Source organism: Oncorhynchus mykiss, chromosome 7 (assembly GCF_057628025.1).
Source record: "Oncorhynchus mykiss isolate SJ-2025 chromosome 7, ASM5762802v1, whole genome shotgun sequence".
Lineage (NCBI taxonomy): Eukaryota > Metazoa > Chordata > Actinopteri > Salmoniformes > Salmonidae > Oncorhynchus > Oncorhynchus mykiss.
In genome coordinates this window covers 60,406,781-60,432,287 of record NC_143028.1, presented here as the reverse complement: position 1 = coordinate 60,432,287, position 25,507 = coordinate 60,406,781, and the positions used below count along the sequence as shown (strand labels likewise).

Below are 25,507 nucleotides of genomic sequence, written 5' to 3'. Positions count from 1 at the left end.
GTTTATTATGAGCCAAAAAAGACACTTGATTCAAAGAGGTAGCATATTCCATCATCTTTGTTGAGTATTCTGAATTACTGAGAAAACAGAAAATATTTGTCATAAATTCTCTCTTTGGCTGTGAAATGCTTTATCTAAAGTATTTTTAGAAGCATTTCTTCTACTATGAAAATAGTTTGGCTAAAATTTGTAGTTGGCATCAATGATGGAATCACAACAACTAAACTTTGCACATCCACAGATGACAAACAAACGTTTAGTGTATTTGTTCATTTTCATTTGGCAACAGTTAGCAATAGACTTATATACTAGTTATATATGAGTAATACACAAGTACTATATGAGTAATACCAATGAGCGGTGGGCATTTACTAGGCCTACTCACTTTGTTCTGGAAGCCCATGGCAGGAACATTACATCTAACCGCAGCGTCCTCCTCGTGACTGCAGCCCAGGGCATCTCTGTTGAAGTAACACTCTGTGAGGGACTTCTCAAAGCCAGAGCACTCCACCTCATTCATATGGACTGGGCCCATTCCTACAGAGGAGAGAAGACACACCTGGAGTCAGCTCCATCCCATTCTCTCAATCATATAATTAAATATGTATCTCTATGCTTTCAATACCCCAAGAGACAGACAGAATGGAGATTCTCCATTGAAAGAGCTTTTTAGTTCAGGACTAGGCTTAATCTGTATCTGGGAAACCAGCCAACTATGTTTAAATGCATGGCAATGATGTGTAACAGGGGTACAATCACACTTTTAGGACAACTCTGACCCATTCGAGTAGGGCTCTTGGGAACATTGAACTGTTCTCTCCAGAGGTGTGGACTCGAGTCACATGACTTGACAAATTTGATGACTTGAGACTCAACTTGATATTAAATAAAATATCTTGAGACTTGGATCCTCAAGACTATGGACCTATCTGGCCAGGTTTTGTAATGTTTGGTCACTCATTTTGTGGCACAGATTCTCCATGGATTACTCTCCGCAAAGCCAGAGAGAGTAGCCGCAGCATGGGAAAGGGAAGGGAAAGGGGATACCTAGTCAATTGCACACTGAATGATTTAAACCAAAATATGCCTTCCAAAATGTGTTACGGGTCTTGATTATTGACCAATGACTGGTCATCAGCATTGGTGTGCAAAGGGGGCGCATATCCAGATTAGTGACCAGAAAACACTTGCTTCCTTTTCTCCGGTTTTGCCTAACAAAAACAGATTAGGCCTACAGTTTAGAAAACTACTATGGAGGCATCTTTGCCAGAATAATTTGATTGATCATTTTCATATTTTGGGGGGCTACTGGCTGTATGTCTAAAGATACTGTAGCTGTAACATCGCATTGCCTTCAATATTATGGGATCAAGATGTTACATATTCTGGCAAATGAATTACACTATTTGTGAGGAAGAAAAGGGCTACCCAGTTGGCCTTATGATTCTGCATGCTCTGGACTCCAGAGAAATTACATGATATCCCTACTTAATATTGTTAACATTAATTACTTTCAGCTAAAAATGAAGGTGTAAAATGCAGTTTATTTCTGTATCTTAACTAGGATTGCACTCTTCCATCACATGTACAGCTGATTATCAAGATCTTGCACACTAATGAGATGCTTTTGAGCCCACATTACTACACTGTATGAGCCAAGGTCGACATGCTTTCTGGTAAGTTTTGATTACAATACTGGGTGGGGTGAATATATTTTATATGACATACAAGATTATTTGTTAACTAGTAAATAGTAGCCTACAGCAAAGTGTGTTTAAATCATTTCGAACTTGTTAACAATTTCTGCTAGTTAGTTTTTGCTACCATGTGGGTTTTAGCTTGCTTGAGCCTGCTAACTGAAGAGTGTTAATACATTAATACATTAATACATAAAACATTTATCTTACAAAGGAGTTGTTTTAATCTAACTGCTTAACTATTTATCTGTACATGGAATTGTATTGTTTTATACAATTCTTTTATAATCTTTACAGGAAAATACCATGGGCACTATCTGATGTGTGGAGACATTTCACTGCAGCTAATGTAGAAGGAAAAGCTGTGTACATTTGCAAATACTGTGCCAAATCATATGTGAAGAATGCAACAAAGATGCAGAATCATCTGGCCAAGTGCATAAAGTTCCCTCAGCGCTCACAACAAGCAACCTCTGACAAAACTCCCTCTACTTCTATTCGAGGTGAAAATCAGACACCTTATCGATAGCAACAGCTCATGTTTTGTTTTACTCAATGGAGGAACATAGACAGAGAAATGCTAATGAATGTCTTGCTCGAGCTGTGTATGCAACTGGTTCACCTCTGATGCTCACAGGAAATGTGTATTGGAAGAGATTTCTGAATGTTCTTCGCCCAGCCTACACCCCTCCAACCAGACATGCTTTATCTACTCATTTGCTGGATGCAGAGTTCAACAGAGTTCAAGTGAAGGTCAAGCAAATCATAGAGAAAGCAGACTGTATTGCAATCATCTCTGATGGGTGGTTGAATGTTCGTGGGCAAGGAATAATTAACTACATCATCTCCACCCCTCAACCAGTATTCTACAAGAGCACAGACACAAGGGACAACAGACACACCGGTCTCTACATTGCAGATGAGCTGAAGGCAGTCATCAATAACCTTGGACCACAGAAGATATTTGCACTGGAGACAGAAAATGCTGCGAACATGAAGTCTGCTTGGTCTAAAGTGGAGGAGTCCTACCATCACATCACACCCATTGGCTGTGCTGCTCATGCATTGAATCTGCTCCTCAAGGACATCATGGCACTGAAAACAATGGATACACTCTACATGAGAGCCAAGAAAATGGTTATGTATGTGAAGGGTCCTCAAGTTATTGCAGCAATCTACCTAACCAAGCAAAGTGAGAAGAATAAGAGCACCACATTGAAGCTGCCCAGCAACACCCGTTGGTGTGGTGTTGTCATCATGTTTGACAGTCTCTTGGAGAAGAAGGAGTCTCTCAACAAATGGCCATATCACAGTCTGCCGATATGGACAGCCCCATCAAGAGGATCCTCCTGGATGATATATTTTGGGAGAGAGTGGTAAGCAGCCAGAAACTCCTGAAACCTATAGCAGTAGCCATTGCACAGATTGAGAGAGACAAACATCCTGTCTGATGTTTAGACTCTGCTTGCAGATGTAAGAGAATAAATATGTACTGCCCTGCCCACTTCACTGTTGGTCCAAGCAGAGGAAACTGCAGTCCTGAAATAAATAAAAAGGCGTGAAGACTTCTGCCTGAAGCCCATACACGCCGCAGCGTACATGTTGGACCCCAAGTATGCTGGCAAGAGCATCCTGTCTGGTGCAGAGATCAGAGGCTTATGGTGTCATCACTACCATGTCTCGCCACCTTGGCCTGGATGAGGGCAAGGTTCCTGGCAGTCTGGCGAAGTACACTTCCAAGCAAGGGCTTTGGGATGGAGATGCAATATGGCAGTCGTGCCAACATATCTCATCAGCCACCTGGTGGAAGGGACTTTGTGGATCTGAGGCTCTTTTCCCTGTTGCCTCCATCATCCTCCAAATCCCACCAACATCAACCACCTCAGAGCTGTCTGAGGTGGTTGGTCTGAGACTTACCGGATGACTATGAATCAATTATTCCATATTCCATTACAGTTGGTGAATGTACTTGGTTGGCATGTAGAAGGCATTTACCTGGCAAGCACAGAGAGAGAGAAGACCTACCTTGTCCCAGCCTGCCTCCAGCAAGGGCCTCCTTTGCACTCCCGAAGCCCAGTTCTCGACACACCACGGACGCTGCCTTTAGGTTCCAGCTGTCATCACAGACGGTGCCCCATTCGCCGTTCTTCAGCACCTCCACTCGCCCGTCTCCTGTGTTGGCCCCACCTCTCAGACGCACCAGGGGTTGCTGCGGAAATTATTCATGGTACAACAGTTAGGCCTACTGTTACTGAGAAACAATAGTTCACATTCAGTTGAAATACTGTTTTGAATAGGTCCAATGAGACATTTACTTTGAGACATCTGTATGTATTCTTTACTGTAGCAGTCGATATCGATTTTGTTAGTAGAACCACAAAGACAAACAATATTGTATTGTTTCATACATTCAGCAGCGGCATCCGGACCCAACGTCACCAACCAAAACAAAACAACAACAAACAAAAAAAAACTCCCTGATGCTTCCAATATTGGTGTGTCGTGTCTTTGGCTATGCCGGATTAAGTGATATGACATGCTATTCTATAAAATCCTTTCTCTGTAATTAATATTACCTGATTGAGCTAATCATGTAAATGTTATTAACTAGAAAGTCAGGGCACCACGAAAGAGTGTTTATAGAGCTGTTATCTTCCGAATAAACTCTTAAAGACCTAGTAATATTTTACATCAATAGCAGTCAATATTAATCGTCACCTTATTTCAGTCTCATCTGAAAGTTGTACATTCTTGGTTATCTTCACGAACCCTGGCTAACAAGTTGAATCAGCAATACAAAATTGGGTTGAATTATTTATTTTTCTAAATACCTAACTAATCACACAGAACTACATATACACAAAATGCAAATTATGTCATATAGAAAACGTCCCTGGTGGACGGAGCCAACATAATTTCTGGTTACACAAAGGAATCAAATCAAATCAAATTTATTTGTCACATACACATGGTTAGCAGATGTTAATGCGAGTGTAGCGAAATGCTTGTGCTTCTAGTTCCGACAATGCAGTAATAACCAACGAGTAATCTAACCTAACAATTCCAAAACTACTACCTTATACACACATGTGTAAAGGGATAAAGAATATGTACATAAAGATATATGAATGAGTGATGGTACAGAACGGCATAGGCAAGATGCAGTAGATGATATCGAGTACAGTATATACATATACATATGAGATGAGTAATGTAGGGTATGTAAACAAAGTGGCATAGTTTAAAGTGGCTAGTGATACATGTATTACATAAAGATGCAGTAGATGATATAGAGTACAGTATATACATATGAGATGAGTAATGTAGGGTATGTAAACATTATACACTGCTCAAAAAAATAAAGGGAACACTAAAATAACACATCCTAGATCTGAATGAATGAAATATTCTTATTAAATACTTTTTTCTTTACATAGTTGAATGTGCTGACAACAAAATCACACAAAAATGATCAATGGAAATCAAATTGATCAACCCATGGCGGGTCTGGTTTTGGAGTCACACTCACAATTAAATTGGAAAACCACACTACAGGCTGATCCAACTTTGATGTAATGTCCTTAAAACAAGTCAAAATGAGGCTCAGTAGTGTGTGTGGCCTCCACGTGCCTGTATGACCTCCCTACAACGCCTGGGCATGCTCCTGATGAGGTGGCAGATGGTCTCCTGAGGGATCTCCTCACAGACCTGGACTAAAGCATCCGCCAACTCCTGGACAGTCTGTGGTGTTGGTGGGTGGAGCGAGACATGATGTCCCAGATGTGCTCAATTGGATTCCGGACTGGGGAACGGCAGGCCAGTCCATAGCATCAATGCCTTCCTCTTGCAGGAACTGCTGACACACTCCAGCCACATGAGGTCTAGCATTGTCTTGCATTAGGAGGAACCCAGGGCCAACCGCACTAGCACATGGTCTCACAAGGGGTCTGAGGATCTCATCTCAGTACCTAATGGCAGTCAGGCTACCTCTGGCGAGCACATGACTGACACACCGCCAAACCGGTCATGCTGGAGGATGTTGCAGGCAGCAGAACATTCTCCACGGCATCTCCAGACTGTCACGTCTGTCACATGTGCTGAGTGTGAACCTGCTTTCATCTGTGAAGAGCACAGGGCGCCAGTGGCGAATTTGCCAATCTTGGTGTTCTCTGGCAAATGAAAAACGTCCTGCACGATGTTGGGCTGTAAGCACAACCCCCACCTTACCATCCTCATGGAGTTTCTGACCGTTTGAGCAGACACATGCACATTTGTGGCCTGCTGGAGGTCATTTTGCAGGGCTCTGGCAGTGCTCCTCCTGCTCCTCCTTGCACAAAGGCAGAGGTAGCGGTCCTGCTGCTGGGTTGTTGCCCTCCTACGGCCTCCTCCACGTCTCCTGATGTACTGGCCTGTCTCCTTGTAGCGCCTCCATGCTCTGGACACTACGCTGACAGACACAGCAAACCTTCTTGCCACAGCTCGCATTGATGTGCCATCCTGGAGGAGCTGCACTACCTGAGCCACTTGTGTGAGTTGTAGACTCCGTCTCATGCTACCACTAGAGTGAAAGCACCGCCAGCATTCAAAAGTGACCAAAACATCAGCCAGAAAGCATAGGAACTGAGAAGTGGTCTGTGGTCCCCACCTGCAGAAACACTCCTTTATTGGGGGTGTCTTGCTGATTGCCTATAATTTCCACCTGTTGTCTATTCCATTTGCACAACAGCATGTGAAATTTATTGTCAATCAGTGTTGCTTCCTAAGTGGACAGTTTGATTTCACAGAAGTGTGATTGACTTGGAGTTACATTGTGTTGTTTAAGTGTTCCCTTTATTTTTTTGAGCAGTGTATTAAGTAGCATTGTTTAAAGTGGCTAGTGATATATTTTACATCAATTTCCATCAATTCCCATTATTGAAGTGGCTGGAGTTGAGTCAGTGTGTTGGCAGCAGCCACTCAATGTTAGTGTTGGCTGTTTAACAGTCTAGTGGCCTTGAGATAGAAGCTGTTTTTCAGTCTCTCGGTCCCTGCTTTGATGCAACTGTACTGACCTCGCACCTGTACTGACCTCGGATGATAGCGGGGTGAACAGGCAGTGGCTCGGGTGGTTGTTGTCCTTGATGATCTTTCTGGCCTTCCTGTGACATTGGGTGGTGTAGGTGTCCTGGAGGGCAGGTAGTTTGCCCCCGGTGATGTGTTGTGCAGACCTCACTACCCTCTGGAGAGCCTTACGGTTGTGGGCGGAGCAGTTGCCGTACCAGGCGGTGATACAGCCCGACAGGATGCTCTCGATTGTGCATCTGTAGAAGTTTGTGAGTGCTTTTGGTGACAAGCCGAATTTCTTCAGCCTCCTGAGGTTGAAGAGGCGCTGCTGCGCCTTCTTCACAATGCTGTCTGTGTGGGTGGACCAATTCAGTTTGTCTGTGATATGTATGCCGAGGGACTTAAAACTTACTACCCTCTCCACTACTGTCCCATCGATGTGGATAGGGGGGTGCTCCCTCTGCTGTTTCCTGAAGTCCACAATCATCTTCTTAGTTTTGTTGAAGTTGAGTGTGAGGTTATTTTCCTGACACCACACTCCGAGGGCCCTCATCTCCTCCCTGTAGGCCGTCTCGTCGTTGTTGGTAATCAAGCCTACCACTGTAGTGTCGTCCGCTAACTTGATGATTGAGTTGGAGGCGTGCATGGCCACGCAGTCGTGGGTGAACAGGGAGTAGAGGAGAGGGCTCAGGGGGGGTTGGGTTTGAGTGAAAGAGTGGGAAGACTGAGGAACAAAGGGAGAAGCCATGCTATCGTAAATCTTATGCATTCTAAATTACCGCCCATTTGGAAAAGGAAAATGCAATAAATATTTACTCCGAGCTGCGCTTCGGTAAGTTGGTCGTAGATGTTGGCCAACAGAGATCTTCCTGTCCTCGGAAGAATGCCATTGGTGGTAAATTCGATACGTTGTAGTATCGTCGTTTTGTGTTAGACTGGATACGTCGTCCGTCCTTTCCTAGCCCACGTTTACAGCTGCTGTTGCTAGGATGTCTCACTTCTTTAGTGAATAAGAGTTAAAAGTTTATACCATTCACAACCAAAGCTCACGCTGAGGTTGGCTTAGTTCTGTAGTTGACATGTTAGTCCTTTTCAACATATGGACCGTCGTCCTATCGTCCTCGGAACAGAAGGTTACATTTTCGTCAAGGGCTTATATAGTGGAGGGAGAGAAGGGTGTTTCATAGTTTATAACCCATGTCTTTTCACAGGGGCGGGCCACTGGTTGAGCAGAGCTCTAACTTTATGAAAACCTAAATCTCTCATTTGGAAGCTAAAATTACATTTAATCTTTTCACAAATAGTGTCATATTTAAACATTTAAATTGCACAACAATTCCATGTGAATCTGAAAACTAGAATGTGTAGACTTTCCTAGATACAGTTTATGTTGTCCTGTCAACAGTCATAATGTCTCAGATGACAACCGAACTGACATCATATTCATTAAGTACCAACGCATATTTTAAACTGGTTCTATTACCGAATTATGGTTCCTTTCCCCCACTTGTTTGATGTTCCCAGACTCTATGTTTAACAAAGGCTATTCAAGAGTCAGAGAGAGAGGGAAGGGAGAAAGGTATTTATGGGGGGGGTCATAAACCTTACCCACAGGCCCATGTCATGACAGGTGTCAGCATTCTGTAAGGACAGATGCTGGGAGACGAGAAGTAAGAGGGAGTGAACATTTAATTAACAATGGACATGAAACAAAACATGGACAGCATCTGGACAGGGGAAACAATACTACATTAATGCTGACACGGGGCTCAAACTGAGGAACAGACAGATATAGAGGGGGGAATCAATAAAGTGAAGGAGTACAGGTTAGTCCAATGAAGCGCTGATGCGCGTAACTATGATGACAGGTGTGCGTAATGATGGGCAGCCTGGTGCCCTCGAGCGCCAGAAAGGGGGAGGGGAGCAGGCATGACAGTCGATTTGACATAACATTAAAGAGATTCTCCGATATTTTTGTATACTTTTTAGCCAGTAGTTCTGAAAGTAGCGCTCACGAGCGCAAAAATACGAATAAAGTTGTTAAATTATTTTGTCTAGTTGGTTAAGCCAAAGAAAAAGTCGGAACCTTCCTGCTAGCCATGATTGGCTGAGATAATGAGTGGGCTGGACATGCAGAGAAATGAGTTTCAGAATGATCTGCAGTGTAGCATCTTGTGTCTCTAAAATGAGTTGCTCATTATGCGTACATAATCCTTTCTACTGCAGGTTTTTTCAAAAGATATAACGTTAGCCACGGAGAACTGCAAATATGTTGCTACTGCTCTCAATAACATTTCTGCCCTGAATTTATCAGGCGCTATCGACAAAGGTCAATGGGAAAAAGGTGAAAGACTACTTTCTGGAGGACGATCGTGCCATGCTGACTCTGACTCTGAAAAATGAATCAGACGTTGAGGAAATCCCTGATTTAGGTTAAAAAAAAAATAATTGAAAAATACATTGTAGAGTCTTTTTGATGACAGTGATGGGGAAGAAACGGTGATCAACATGTATGAACTGTGTGTAACGTTAGTGATGTTTTCTCAGAATGCCATTCCGCATGGCTAGTTATAGCCTAATGTTAGGTAGCTAACTAGCAAACATCGATCCTATTTGGTTAACTTTAGCTAGCTATGACAATGGGTTTGTATTGCTAGTACTTTATGGCTTGGGATTATAGTTCATTGTTAAGCTAGCTAGCTAATGTTAACGTTACATGTCTAAACAAAAGACCCCAAGTTAAAGCTTGCTGTTAGCTAGCTAACGTTAGCTGAGGTTAGATGGCTGGCTTTCTAGCTAACACTAGCTTACGTGTATGAACTGTGTAACGTTACTGATGTTTTCTCAGAATGGCATTTCGCATAGCTAGTTATAACCTAATGTTATCTAGCTAACTAGCTAATATTGAACTTATTTGGTTCAACTTTAGCTAGCTATGACAGTCAGTTTGTATTGCTAGTACTCTACGTATTGGGCTTATGGTTCATTATTTAGCTTGCTACACGTCTAAACAAAAGACCCCAAGTTAAAGCTTGCTGTTAGCTAGATAATGTTAGCTGACGTTAGATGGCTGGCTAGCTAACATTACGTGTATGAACTGTGTAGTGATATTTCAGAATACCATTTTGCATCTATTGTATAATAATGCAAAAATATTTGTATCTGGAATTTGTCTTTCAGCATCAGTAGAATACGCCTGACTCTCCTCCCCCAGTCATACAAGGAGAATGTTCTAATGCCTCCCATCAAAAAGAGAGCTGGCCCAAGCAAGCACAGGTGACACCTGAAGCACGAGGACTTGCAGCATGTGGTGAAATTCATCAACAACTACGCAGAGGATAATGCAATAGTATTACCAGGACGCCACCCAGACCACAAACACTTTGGTGGAAAGCTGCTGTCATCCCATGTGACAAAAGCAGCAGTGTGGCATCTCTACAAGGAATTGATGACAACACTTGGTATGTAATGCATAAACACATTTTGATTTATTTTATTGACCTCCAACATGATTGGCACTACTTTTATTGATCTCACATTATTTATGTATCTGTGGGCCCCTACTGAACCTGAAAACAGTCTGGACCTTTACTTCCTGATCACAGGCCACACCAAGTTTGCCCCCTGGTCCTTCGGCCTCATCAAGCAGCGCTTCAGAAAGACCAGAGTGAACACTTTGTCTGAGATTGTTAGTGTTGAAGTCAGCACTGTGACAGGGGTTAACATCCCACAGCTGGTTGGACTGGAGGATGATACGGTTCTGGTGGAAAGCTATGGTTGGCAACAACACCTGACTCCGTACTTCAGGCCGCTGCCACAGATGAAGCAGTACCAGCACTTCAGGTGAAAATCATTTTCATTGCATTGTATGAGGTTACTCTTCTTATCTAAACTTGGGAGTTAAATTGATGTTGAGCAATGTTGTTATGTCTTCTGATTTAATTTTATTCCCTGTTTAACATCTTCGATGCTCTGGAGCCTGGTGTTGTTGTCGCCAAGGAGCGCTTGGACTGTCGGGACCAGGTTTCAGCTGCTGCGCAATTTTGACATCCTTCCTCCCATAGATGATCTGCCTGTACAAGCACCACCTGGACTGGACACAGCTAGACAAACTAATTTTTTTGAGAAGATCAGGGAGTTTTGCAACGAAGAGGCTATGGACATCACATGTCCTAAACCAAAGTCAAGGGCAGGACAGAAACAGGCTCTCCGAATATAGATTGCCTTGTTCATGCGTGGTTCGGATGAACCAGTCATTAGCACTATCTGCAGTGCCTCTATTCAAATGACTCACACACACCATACTTTGCTGCTACTATTTTTTTTATCCTGCTGCTCAGTCACTTTACCCCTGATTGTATGCATATAATTACCTCGTCTATCACTGATATCGTTATTGATATTGTTCTTGTAAATACTGTATATTATTTTATTTATATTGACAATATCTATTTCTTATATTGCTACTATGCAAGTAACCATTTGGCTGTACCTTCTGTAGAGACCATCCACTTAGCAAGACAGCAAAATATTGATACAGTTGAAGTCAGAAGTTTATATACACTTAGGATGGAGTCATTAAAACTCGTTTTTCAACCACTCCACAAACTTCTTGTTAACAAACTATAGTTTTGGCAAGTTGGTTAGGACATCTACTTTGTGCATGAAACAAGTAATTTTTCCAACAATTGTTTACAGACAGATTATTTCACTTATACTTCACTGTATCACAAATCCAGTGGGTCAGAAGTTTACATACACTGAGTTGACTGTGCCTTTAAAGCTTGGAAAATTCCAGAAAATGATGTCATGGCTTTAGAAGCTTCTGATAGGCTAATTGACATAATTTGAGTCAATTGGAAGTGTACCTGTGGATATATTTAAAGGCCTACCTTCAAACTCAGTGCCTCTTTGCTTGATATCATGGGGAAATGAAAAGAAATCAGCCAAGACCTCAGAAAAATAATTGTAGACCACAAGTCTGGTTCATCCTTTGGAGAAATTTCCAAACACCTGAAGGTACCACGTTCATCTGTACAAACAATAGTACGCAAGTATAAACACCATGGGACCACGCAGCCGTCATACCGCTCAGGAAGGAAACGCGTTCTATCTCCTAGAGATGAACGTACTTTGGTGCGAAAAGTGCAAATCAATCCCAGAACAACAGCAAAGAACCTTGTGAAGATGCTGAAGGAAACAGGCACAAAAGTATCTATAGCCACAGTAAAACTGTGATAAAGCCCGAGAGCAGGGAGGGAGAGGTGCCGCTATAGCAGGTGGGGGAGGGTCCGTACTGTGAGCGAGTGACACAGGGAGCAGGGAGGGAGAGATGACAGACAGAAACCAACCAACAAGCCGACTCGCACTATAATAGACTAATAGCTGACATAGCTAGGTTATTTATCATCAAATATGAATACATAGTACCTTAGCTAGCTAGGCTAAAAGAGGCTGCAGTGCATGCACTTTCTCATCTTACAGTTACAAATAACAACTCCATTCAGAATATTAAGTAGCAGCCCAAATGTTGGCTCTTGGTCATTGTAGCCTATCATTCTCCTTTAAATTTGTATTCTGTCATTTTAATTCCATCTTCCATTGATTAGATATCTCCTAACTTTTGCCACACACAGAGGCTGCTTTGATGACTTATAATTGGCCAACAACAACAACAAACTACACGCGCCACACTCGTAAAAAGCAAGAGCAGCAGCATAAATTATAACATTTCTCTCTATTGAAGCAGTCATGTTTGGATTGGTATGGGCCTTTCCGGACAAGTCACTTAAAATTACACATACCCGAGACCCGTGCCAATCATATCACCTGTGACGTGACATTATTTAGAATTCTGGATCCGGAACCGCTTGGGTCTCAGGTATTCGGGTACAGGTGGATCCGTGAAGACCTCTAGCTCATTGGCTTGAACTTGAATTGTTAGGGGGCTGGCCCACGTGGGGGAAAATTTTGGGAAAATGGCACAGCACAGCACAGCTTCCAGAAAAATATTTGCTTTCAAACTAGGGATTTTCTGGCTAATTCTACTCATAGATTATGCACAAATGAACAACACATTGACACATCCAGCCCAAAGTAGTCACCAAAGTTCCGAAGCATGTCTTTAACAACTCCTAGGGTCTTGTTCTTCATAATTTTCTCCTCTTCTGAATGCTTTCAATTTCAATACAAGATACAGGGCGAGAGACAGCTCAAACTGTAGTATTCACATCTCTATCATATCATAAGCTCTCTGTCGTTCCAGATGATTCAACCTACCTCCACCCTGTAGGCCTTGCTGAAGCCCTGGGTATAGCTGGGAGCAAATGCCCGTCCTGGGACACAGCTCACCACCACGGGCATCCCCTTCTCACAGGTGGCGTTCCCCTTCAGCTCCACCTTGTGGCCCAGCTTACAGCCATGCAGGCTGGCCTCGTTCCCCGTGCAGTTCACCCCGAAGTCCCAGTAGTTCTTCTTCCTCCGCTTGGCCAGCAGCCTGAGAACAAGACCTTGAATTGAGATGATTTGGATTTTGTTGAAGTGCACTAAATTAAAATGGTTATTTTCTCATTTTAGCCTGCTGTGAAAACATGATCTTCTCTACAGTACCTGATGAGTAAACATTATAAAAAACAACCTTGCTTTTTATAATAAATAAAACACTTACAGAAATATTACCCTACCCTTCCTGAATAAATATGTTGTCCAGTTCAACTTGGGAGTTTTAGACTTTTATTTATTGACGGTTTTAAGAGCAAGGTTGTGCCCATCTGCATTTTGTGCTAAAAGTAGAATGGCTTCTGGAATTGGCTAACCCCACTGTACAGCACATTTTAGGTTAACTCAACCGTGTTGATAATGAGTATAATCATCTTGTCTGGCGGGTTGATGGAGGTGAGGAGTGCTAATATTAACATTTACAAGCTGACCCTCCTGACTCCTGCTCTCATAGCCTGTAAAAGATGAAGGAACTTAGAAGTCCACAGCTGAAGGAGTGAGTCCATAGTAATGTACTAGTAATAGTAAAGCTGAATGAGTTAGTCCACAGTAATGTTCTAGTAATAGTAAAGCTGAATGAGTTAGTCCACAGTAATGTTCTAGTAATAGTAAGGCTGAATGAGTTAGTCCACAGTAATGTTCTAGTAATAGTAAAGCTGAATGAGTTAGTCCACAGTAATGTTCTAGTAATATTAAGGCTGAATGAGTTAGTCCACAGTAATGTTCTAGTAATAGTAAAGCTGAATGAGTTAGTCCACAGTAATGTTCTAGTAATAGTAAAGCTGAATGAGTTAGTCCACAGTAATGTTCTAGTAATATTAAGGCTGAATGAGTTAGTCCACAGTAATGTTCTAGTAATATTAAGGCTGAATGAGTTAGTCCACAGTAATGTTCTAGTAATATTAAGGCTGAATGAGTTAGTCCACAGTAATGTTTTAGTAATATTAAGGCTGAATGAGTTAGTCCACAGCAATGTTCTAGTAATATTAAGACTGAATGAGTTAGTCCACAGTAATGTTTTAGTAATATTAAGGCTGAATGAGTTAGTCCACGGTAATGTTTTAGTAATAGTAAAGCTGAATGAGTTAGTCCACAGTAATGTTCTAGTAATATTAAGGCTGAATGAGTTAGTCCACGGTAATGTTTTAGTAATAGTAAAGCTGAATGAGTTAGTCCACAGTAATGTTCTAGTAATAGTAAGGCTGAATAGAGTTAGTCTACAGTAATGTACTAGTAATAGTAAAGCTGAATGAGTTAGTCCACAGTAATGTTCTAGTAATAGTAAGGCTGAATGAGTTAGTCCACAGTAATGTTCTAGTAATAGTAAGGCTGAATAGAGTTAGTCTACAGTAATGTTTTAGTAATAGTAAGGCTGAATAGAGTTAGTCTACAGTAATGTACTAGTAATAGTAAGGCTGAATGAGTTAGTCCACAGTAATGAACTAGTAACAGTAAAGCTTACTTGTAGACTTTAGTGTTGTATCCTTTCTCTCCAGGAAAGCCGTACATCCCACAGATGACCCTGTTGTTCCTCTCTGTCCACTCTTCGTCACAGATCTGTCTCCACTTCCCCCCGTCCTTCACCTCCAGGTAGCCCTCTGTGATGGGGACCCTCTTACGCTGGGAGTAGATAGCCCGGATACGCACCTCTTCTATCTGGACATTCAGACTCTGCAGATAAAGTGATATACATAGACCCTGGATCATCCACAGTCAAATTCAATCAGTTATTATTTCATGTGAAGATTATCAATGAAACAAATTTGATTTGCTTCAGGACATAGTATGGAGCCCTTCTTCTTCATTTTTGAGAGCATATTTGCCTTAAAACTGCACTGCTTTAGTTAACCCTATATCAATGTCTGGAATTTGTTTTGCTCTGTCAGCAACGTGACCAGAGAAGTGAGTTCAGGGTGAAGGAACATACATCAACAGATGGACTTCTCAACATGGAGATAACCTTTAACCACACACATCATCAATCTATTATATACAAATATTGGTGAAGTTTCTGTTCCCGTAGGCCTATATAATGCAACTTTTGAGAAAGCAAATAAGACATTGATAATATGAGTGATTGGACTAGGAGAATGACATGTGCATAATCAATAATTAAATTCATTGATCTTCTCTCAATCATAATCAATCGGTAAAATACCACGAGGTGGTGCTGCAAAAGCACATAAAAAGTCACGCTTTTATGCTATCTTGATTGAACATGGCAAAAATTAAGAATTACTTGCCCCTTTCACCAAGCTACAATAACAGTAAAAACAAAAGCTGTTGCCTGAAGGCTGAGGCAGGCTGAGTGTGGCCCTCTCCTACCTCCGGTCAATGTTAACCCTAACCCTATACAATGGGTCTATAAACCCAACTGGTCAGTAGGGGGGTCATGGTCCTCAATTATCCTCCTCTGTCTGTCCTGAGGACCCTTAAAGGAGAGCGGCGTCTTCACCTTTGACCTCTAGGTTGCGTGTGAAGACTGCTCTATGCTCCCTCACGCATCCATGTTATAGACCTCTGACTGTTCAGCCCCCTATTAAAGTCCATACATCCATAGACCCACAGTCTAACTCCTGGCTGGGCTGTAATGTGTATTGTGGGGACACAAAGTGATGAGTGCCAACCCTTTAACAACTGCTTTGCTACGCCATGAATGCTGAGCTCAGCCTTTTCTCCAACGACCCAGTCATCTCGCCCCTGGAGAAAGCCAGTCCAACATTTCTGTGTGAAGCCAGAATCCAGAAACATTAGCTTTTAATGAAAATGGGAGTATATTTCCTGGTGTCAGCATCGGGGAATGTTCGGATCCCCTCAACACCAATGTAGCGGTGGAGGGTAAGACGTGACTGAATCAGAGACCCCAGTCACCCGACTACTGACCACAGTGGCGAGAAAGGAGAGAGAAGTCTTTCATAAATGTAATCACGATAGTCACAGTATGACTGTGAGTTTCCATCAGAACAGCAGAGCAAAGCAGGGTGAGTGCGGTCATGTGGTCATGGGCAGAGGGCCTTGAAAGGACTCGGAGGTTCTAGCCGCAAAGTGGGCAAGGATTCTCTCTAACTTAAAACTGTCTCATCAAATAAATTATGAAAAATAATAATAATATTCCACCCATGAGGCCACTAGAGGGCGAATTGATCATTTGACTGCACGAAAGGGGTCCGAATGTAGAAATCATGCTTGGGAACTTAATTTTGGTAAGTTTCAGACACTAATGTCTCAAAACTACTGACCTTTATAAATCACAAGATTTACATGATTTCACTGACAGACATGGTCACCCTTTTTCTAGAAGCATTTTTATGTATTTATTTCTGTTATTTCTTAAGTTATTTCATCAGAACGTTTCTTGTATTATTACCTACAGCTGGAAAGATCTGTGGTCATTCACCAGAAATTCAAGCAAAAATTTGACTTCCCTGACCTGGATCCTTTGTTTAAACTTCGAGGCAGCTCTATTTATCTCGGGGGCTGCACCAAAACGCAGACACCATAGAAGAGGTAGAAGGAGTGTGGCCCTAGTCAGACTCAGGCGGCATACCATCCACCGCTTCCGAGTATATTACTTGCTAAAGTTCAGTCCCTGGACAATAAAATAGACGAACTCAGGGTGAGGATCTCCTTCCAGAGAGACACTGTGACATACTTTGTTTTACGGAATCATGGCTCTCTCCGGATATATTATCCCTATCCATTCAGCCAGTGGGGTTCTCTGTCCAAGTAAGTATAGAATCAATCTTTAGGATGTTGTTATCATAAATCTTCAATAAAGTTCCAACTGGAGAATTCCTATGTCTGTAGAGAAGCCATGGAACGCAGGTCGCTATCATGTGAAATGCGCGTGACCAGGATCTGGCTTTCTGCCAGACCACTGACTCAAAGAGCTCCCATCCGGCTCCACAACACAGTAGAAGCCTCATTCAAGTTTCTAAAGACGGTTGACATCTAGTGGAAGCCCTAGGAAGTGCAACTTTATCTATATCCCACTGTGTATTCGATAGGGGCTGGGTTGAAAATCGACCAACCTCAGATTTTCCACTTCCCGTTTGGATTTCTTCTCAGGTTTCTGCCTGCCATTTGAGTTCTGTTATACTCACAGACATCATTCAAACAGTTTTAGAAACTTCAGAGTGTTTTATATCCAATACTTATAATACTATGCATATATTAGCAACTGGGACTGAGGAGCAGGCCGTTGACTCTGGGCACCTCTGGGCACCTTTCTTCCAAGCTACTCAATACTGCCCCTGCAGCCATAAGAAGTTATTAACTGAATCACCCTTGTGGTTAAATGCTTAAAATGAGAGAGTTATTTGCCATAACTAAAAACATATGTGTTTGTGGGTGGGAAGGAGTTCCTGAACTGACCTTTCACCCCTAGGGGCCTAACAAGCCGGCTTGTATAATTCATCCTAAGAGTTACAAATCTTACAATTACAGTGCCTTCAGAAAGTATTCATACCCCTTGACTTATTCCACATTTTGGTGTGTTACAGCCTGCATTAAAAATGTTTTTTTTTTTAAGTATCACCTATATACACACAATACCCCATAATGACAAAGTGAAAACATGTTTTTAGACATTTTAGCAAATTTATTGAAAATAAAATACAGAAAAACATCAAGGAATAGTTTCTGAAGGTACTGTAAATACGTCAAAAAAATTGTCATTGCCAGTTCAATGGACTTCTCAATGTGGAAATGGTGGTACTAGTGGACGGAACTTGTCCTCATGTAAGTTAAGATTTTTTAATACAATACCCTAGTGATTACTCAACCATTTCCACAGCAGCCATTTGTAATAGGGCAGAATGTTTTTCTGACTGGGTTTGTAGTGGAGGATCGTTACAAAATATAACACTTACAAGAACTTGTGAATTCAATATAGGCTTTTAATACAAACATATCAGAAGCCTAGATGGTCCGCGGAACACACCCTTTTCCAGAGCACTGGCTCTGTATTTATACACATACAACACATGAGTCCATCCCACATGCAAATGAAGTTACTTCCCTCAGTCCATCTGCCACCATTATATCCCAATCTGTGCATCCTGCTTGTTCACGCCCAATAACGCCCATATCTCCTTTCAGTTAAGTTATAATGGTGATTATCCTATGGGCCCCTTATGTTTAGCTTGGTGTGTTCTTTGGTATGTCTGTCCTTATTAGGACTAGTAGACTATGTGTCTCTTCTCTTCCTGTCCTAAAACTATATGTCCTATGTCTATAGTCCATCCGTTGGTCATTTGGCTGACCCCCTCCTTTGTGTGTCCCTCTGACCTTGGTATGTCCAGCTGTCCTATGCTCTCATGGCCTTACTTTGGTTTCCTGTCCTATACAATAGACAATGCATTTTACCAGAATGGTAAGAGGAAGTGTATCTTCCTCTTGTGGTACAGTATTATGTTTGTCCCTATATGTACAGCTTGCTCCCACAGGTTCCCCGTCCGTCTGTAAGTGTCTGTGTGAACGTGAAGCAGGTGTGAAGCAGGCCACGGTCATTCCAGTAATTGAAAAGGCCTGAAACTACTTTCCTCTTATTCCCCCCTGCTTGACCATGCTTCACATTGGAATAACACATGCATGTCTACTCGTACGCACTCTCTGCGTGGTGTTCACGGTTTTCAGGGATACAGTATTTTCAACTTAACTTGCGTTTCCCCTGAAAAACAGATGTGGGGACTCCACTCAGGCGTATTTTTACGGCTGCTACGTTAGGTTAACTCGTACTAAATATAGGAAAATGTATGTTAATCATGCTGCCACAGTTTAGTAGCGGATGGCCTAGTCAGAAAAAAATACATTCTTTGAAATTGCTTTCACATATGCCTCTAGCCCTGACATTTCATAGGCCTTCACTCTAACTGACCGGAACGAGTATGTGTGTGTGTGTGGGCGCATCTGTGTGTGTCTGTGTGCGTGTGAATTTGTGTGTTTGGCATCTGGAATATCTACTCTTGTGTAACTATCCCGCGAGACAGAAAGTACAAAGAAAACAGTAGAAACCCTTGACACATGCCTAGACTACTGCTACTACTGGCCCACTGCGCAATACCCCCATAACCCCCACTCACACAAGCCCAGCAGGGCCAAAACCCATCAATCCTACCAGCAGACTAAACCATTGTGTATAGTCAGTGGAAAGCACCCCACACAAAGTACATCACTTCATTCCATTCTGACACTGCTCTTACAGCCTTGATGAGTCAATGGTGAATTGAGAAGTAGTAGTGAAAAAAGTCATGCCAATTATATGAAATCTGTTATCAAATCTAATATTAGCCTTATCACCATTATTTGTATGTAGTTGTCACGATCGTATGTAGAAACGGACCAAGGTGCAGCGAATGTTGAGTTCCACATAATTTATTAATTGTGAAACTTAGCAAAAACAATAAACTAATAACGTAACGTGATGACAATGGAGTACCCATAAACAATATCCCACAAACACAGGTGGGAACAAACACTACTTAAATATGATTCCCAATTAGAGACAACGATTACCAGCTACCTCTAATTGGGAATCATACAAAACACCAACATAGAAACATGAAAACTAGAACACCCACATAGAAATAATAAACTAGAAAAAAAACCTAGTCACACCCTGACCTACTCCACCATAGAAAATAAGGACTCTCTATGGTCAGGACGTGACAGTAGTAGACACACACTTTCATTTAAAAACAGGAGGAATATAACTAACAAGTGGAGTCTTGTTAGCAACAGAGCCTTTCCAAGATTCCCAATTAGTCCCCTAGCCGCTACCCCCTAGGCCTAAGCAGTCCTGAAAATAAGTCTGAAAGACTTCACATGGACTTCCACATCTTGTTGTTGCCTCACCTCATTTACACTATGATAACAACTGGACATAAGGCCAGGGTTGTTTATGAATGCAACATGCCAAGCATGGATGAAAACATGAGAAACAACATCATTGCTTGCTAGCTATGCATCACAATTCGGGGAAAGTCCTAAACCTTGATGGATTTGGGACAGCTGTCGTACATCTGAGACGTTAGGGAAGGCAATAAAGAAGGACATTCAAATCAAATTGTATTAGTCACATGTGCCGAATACAACAGGTGTAGTAGACCTTACTTACGAGCCCCTAACCAACAAAAAAAATAATAATAAAATAAAGAAAGAATATATACATTAACGTTCACAAGTTTGGGGTCACTTAGAAATGTCCTTGTTTTTTAAAGAAAATCCATTAAAATATCATTAAATTGATCAGAAATACAGTGTTCATTGCTAATGTTGTAAATGACTATTGTAGCTGGAAACGGCAGATTTTTTACTGAATATCTACATAGGCGCACAGAGACCCATTATCAGCAACCATCACTTCTGTGTTCCAATGGCACGTTGTGTTAGCTAATCCAAGTTTATAATTTTAAAAGGCTAATTGATCATTAGAAAACCATTTTGCAATGATGTTAGCACAGCTGAAAACTGTTGTTCTGATTAAAGAAGCAATAAAACTGGCCTTCTTTAGACTAGTTGAGTATCTGGAGCATCAGCATTTGTGGGTTCGATTACAGGCTAAAAATGGCCAGAAACAAAGGACTTTCTTCTGAAACTCGTCAGTCTATTCTTGTTCTGAGAAATTGCGGCTATTCCATGCGAGAAATTGATCTCGTGCAAAGCTGTGTAGTACTCCCTTCAAAGAACAGTGCAAACTGCCTCTAACCAGAATAGAAAGAGGAGTGGGAGGCCCAGGTGAGTACATTAGAGTAAGTACATTAGAGTGTCTAGTTTGAGAAACAGACACCTCACAAGTCCTCAACTGGCAGCTTGATTAAATAGTACCCACAAAACACCAGTCTCAACGTCAACAGTTAAGAGGCGATTCCGGGACGCTGGCCTTCTAGGCAGAGTTGCAAAGAAAAAGCCATATCTCAGACTGGCCAATAAAAAGAAAGGATTAAGATGGGCAAAAGAACACAGACACTGGACAGAGGAAGATTGGAAAAAAGTGTTATGGACAGACGAATCTAAGTTTGAGGTGTTCGGATCACAAAGAACATTCGTTAGACGCAGAAAAAATGAAAAGATGCTGGAAGAGTGCTTGACGCCATTTGTCAAGCATGGTGGAGACAATGTGATGGTCTGGGGTTGCTTTGGTGGTGTTAAAGTGTGAGATTTGTACAGGGTAAAAGTTATCTTGAATAAGGAAGGCTTTCACTCCATTTTGCAACACCCATGCCATACCCTGTGGACGGCACTTAATTGGAGCCAATTTCCTCCTACAACAGGACAAAGACCCAAAGCACAGCTCCAAACTATGCAATAACTATTTAGGGAAGAAGCAGTCAGATGGTATTCTGTCTATAATGGAGTGGCCAGCACAGTCACCGGATCTCAACCCTATTGAACTGTTGTGGGAGCAGCTTGACTGTATGGTACGTAAGAAGTGCCCATCAACCAAATCCAACCTGTGGGAGGTGCTTCAGGAAGCATGGGGTGAAATCTTACCAGATTACCTCAACAAATTGACAACTAGAATACCAAAGGTGTCACGCCCTGGCCTTAGTATTTTGTGTTTTCTTTATTATTGTGGTTAGGCCAGGGTGTGACATGGGTGATTATGTGTTTGTCTTGTCTAGGGGTTTTGTAGATTGATGGGGTTGTGTTCAGTGTAGTATTCTAGGTAAGTCTATGGTTGCCTAGAGTGGTTCTCAATCAGAGGCAGGTGTTTATTGTTGTCTCTGATTGGAAACCATATTTAGGCAGCCATATTCTTTGAGTATTTCATGGGTGGTTGTTTCCTGTCTCTGTGTTTTGCACCAGTTAGGACTGTTTCGGTTTTTCACGGTTTCTTGTTTTGTATATGTATATTGTTCACGTTATCATCTTTATTAAAGATGTTCAACCATAACCACGCTGCATTTTGGTTCTCCTCTCCTTCCCAGGAAGAAAACCGTAACAAAGGTTCTGCAAGGCTGTAATTGCTGCAAATTGAGGATTATTTGACAAAAGTAAAGTTTGAAAGACACAATTACTATTTAAATTAAAAATCATTATTTATAACCTTGACTATATTTCATTTTGCAACTAGTTTCATGTATGTTTTCATGGAAAACAAGGATATTTCAGAGTCAATGTGCGGGGGCACTGGTTAGTTGAGGTAATTGAGGAAATATGTACGTGTAGGTAGAGTTATTTAAGTGACTGTGCATAGATGATAACAACAGAGTAGCAGCGGTATAAAAGAGGGGGGCAATGCAAATAGTCTGGGTATCCATTTGATTAGATGTTCAGGAGTCTTATGGCTTGGGGGTAGAAGCTCTTTAGGAGCCTCTTGGACCTGGACTTGGTGCTCCGGTACCGATTGCTGTCCGGTGGCAGAGAGAACAGTCAATGACTAGGGTGGCTGGAGTCTGACAATTGCTAGGGCCTTCCTCTGACACCGCCTAGTATAGAGGTCCTGGATGGCAGGAAGCTTTGCCCCAGTGATGTACTGGGACACACGCACTACCCTCTGTAGTGCCTTGCGATCAGAGGCCAAGCAAATGTCATACCAGGCAGTGATGCAACTTGTCAGGATGCTCTCGATGGTGCAGCTGTAAAATCTTTTGAGGATCAGAAGACCCATTCCAAATCTTTTCAATCTCCTGATGGGGAATAGGTGTTGTCGTGCCCTCTTCATGAATGTCTTGGTGTGCTTGTACCATGTTGATTTGTTGGTGATGTGGATACCAAGGAACTTGAAGCTCTCAACCAGCTCCACTCCAGCCCCATCGATGAGAATGGGGGCGTGCATGGTCCTCCTTTTCCTGTAGTCCACAATCATCTATTTTCTCTTGATCACGCTGAGGGAGAGGTTGTTGTCCTGGCACCACATGGCCAGGTCTCTGACCTCCTCCCTATAGGCTGTCTCGTCGTTGGTGACAGACCTACCACTGTTGTGTCATCTGGAAACTTAGTGATGGTGTTGGAGTCGTGCCTGGCCGTGCAGTCATGAGTGAACAGGGATTACAGGAGGAGACTGAGCACGCACCCCTGAGGGGCCCGCGTGTAGAGGATCAGCATGTCGGATGTGTTGTTACCTACCCTGGACCGTCAGGAATTCCAGGATCCAGTTGCAGAGGGAGGTGTTTAGTCCCAGGGTCCATAAGCTTATTGATGAGCTTTGAGGGCACTATGGTGTTGAACGCTGAGCTGTAGTCACATAGGTTTTCCTTTTGTACAGGTGGGAAAGGGCAGTGTGGAGTGCAATAAAGATTGCATCACCTGTGGGCGGTATGCAAATTGGAGTGGGTCTAGGGTTTCTGGGATAATGGTGTTGATGTGAGTCATGACCAGCCTTTCAAAGCACTTCATGGATACAGATGTGAGTACTATGGGTCGGTAGTCATTTAGGCAGGTTACCTTAGTGTTCTTGGGCACAGGGCCTATGGTGTTCTGCTTAAAACATGTTGGTATTACAGACTCAGACAGCGAGAGGTTGAAAATGTCAGTGAAGACACTTGCCAGTTGGTCAGCGCATGCTCGCAGTACACGTCCTGGTAATCCGTCTGGCCCTGTGGCCTTGTGAATGTTGACCTGTTTAAAGGTCTTACTCACATTGGCTGCAGAGAGCGTTATCACACAGTCTTCCGGAACAGCTAGTGCGCTCATGATTGTTTCAGTGTTATTTGCCTCGAAACGAGCACAGAAGTAGTTTAGCTCGTCTGGTAGGCTCGTGTCACTGGGCAGCTCTCGGCTGTGCTTCCCTTTGTAGTCTGTAATGGTTTGCAAGCCCAACCACATCCGACGAGCGTCAGAGCCAGTGTAGTACGATTAGATCTTAGTCCTGTATTGATGCCTGTTTGATGGTTTGTCGGAGGGCATAGCGGGTTTAAGATCGAATCGTACTACGGAGGGCATCGCAGGATTTCTTATAAGCTTCCGGGTTAGAGTCCTGCTCCTTGAAAGTGGCAGCTCTAGCCTTTAGCTCAGTGCGGATGTTGCCTGTAATCCATGGCTTCAGGTTGGGGTATCTACGTGCAGCCACATTGGGGACGACGTCATCGATGCACTTATTGATGAAGCCAATGACTGATGTGGTGTATTCCTCAATGCCTGCCATCGGAGGAATCCCGGAACATATTCCAGTCTGTGCTAGCAAAACATTTTGGTCCGATGGCCCCATCACCGCCTAATACATGTTCCTTGTTGGCCAGCCAAATATGCATCAACCCTTCCTCCCCTCGCTCATTTTTCCATTGACATTTTAGTCATTTAGCAGATGCTCTTATCCAGAGCAACTTAAAGGAGCAATTAGGGTTAAGTGCCTTGCTCAAGGGCAAATCGAGAGATAATTCACCTAGTCAGCTCGGGATTCAAACCAGTAACCTTTCGGTTACTGGCCCAATGCCCTTAGACACTAGGCTACCTGCCGCCCTCAAACCCTTCAACTCTTAAACCCTCCAACTCCATCTTGTCCCACAGAACTTGAGTTATCTGAAGCTCGAGTTTCCCTTTGTTGTACTGCAGGGTGAATGTGAAGAATCAGATTTTTGGAAACAGACACCTTAGTTTGCCTTGTGGAATGCAACCTTTCCTCCCCCTGTAGCTGTATATGGACCTCAAAGGCCCACTTCCATCATGTTGGGTTATTATAACCGGTCGCTAGGCGGTATGTTGAAAATATGTTTGGCCGGGAGCAACAGACACAATCGTTATCGGTGTCTCGCAAGTGTTAGCAGCTGCTGCTTTGCTCTTCTAATGGAAGGACTTCACATCATGTCTTGTCATAACTCATAAGTACTTGGGGGAAGACCTCTCGGTCAAGACCTGCAATAACTCAGGTCAAGAACTCATCAAAACCTGCAATGACTTTACACTCTTAGAGCTGATTTCACAGATTAAGGCTAGTGCTGGACTAAAAGGTACTTTCAATTGAGATTCTCCATTGATCTTGTTTTTAGTCCAGCACCAGGCTTAATCTGGGTCCAGGAAACTGGCCCTGAAAGCTTGACACACCAGAGTCCTCAACAAAGTTCATATTGCACGGTGCTGGTGAGTCTCTGCCAAGATCAATGCTGAAATTTCAACGTTCACGTTCAGCGTCGCGTAATTAAAGACGTTATAGATACTGTAGGAAGGATCATTAAAAAAACTGCAAGGAAAAATCAGGAGGTAACTCATGTGCATCCTCATTACATACATCCTAATTTCATAATAAAACTATACATCATACGATACAGTTTGTAACCCGGCCCCATGGAATATCCCTCCACATCGAGTCACCGCAGCATGCTCCTCCC

At 42.5% G+C, this 25,507-nt stretch overlaps 2 protein-coding genes across 4 annotated transcripts in view; one reads left to right on the top strand and one right to left on the bottom strand.

Annotated features, from left to right (window-relative positions):
- The window catches only part of r3hcc1 (R3H domain and coiled-coil containing 1), a 38,276-nt gene extending 24,966 nt beyond the window's left edge, over positions 1-13,310 (top strand). For 2 of the 3 annotated variants that reach the window (XR_005052645.2, XR_016497372.1), the window contains exons 9-10: positions 9,921-10,201; positions 10,346-13,310. The gene's annotated coding sequence lies outside the window, so the exon portion shown is untranslated. Of the gene's footprint in view, positions 1-9,920; positions 10,202-10,319 lie in introns of all 3 variants that reach the window. The other variant, XR_016497371.1, reaches the window with a different exon arrangement.
- Positions 1-25,507, bottom strand: part of LOC110528290 (lysyl oxidase homolog 2A) — a 64,343-nt gene that overhangs the window by 21,060 nt on the left and 17,776 nt on the right. Inside the window, exons 4-7 of the mRNA XM_021610237.3 lie at positions 14,701-14,909; positions 13,020-13,236; positions 3,723-3,906; positions 386-537 (exon numbers count right to left, since the gene is read on the bottom strand). Of these exons, the coding sequence (XP_021465912.2) occupies positions 386-537; positions 3,723-3,906; positions 13,020-13,236; positions 14,701-14,909 (762 nt within the window). The remainder of the gene's footprint in view (positions 1-385; positions 538-3,722; positions 3,907-13,019; positions 13,237-14,700; positions 14,910-25,507) is intronic.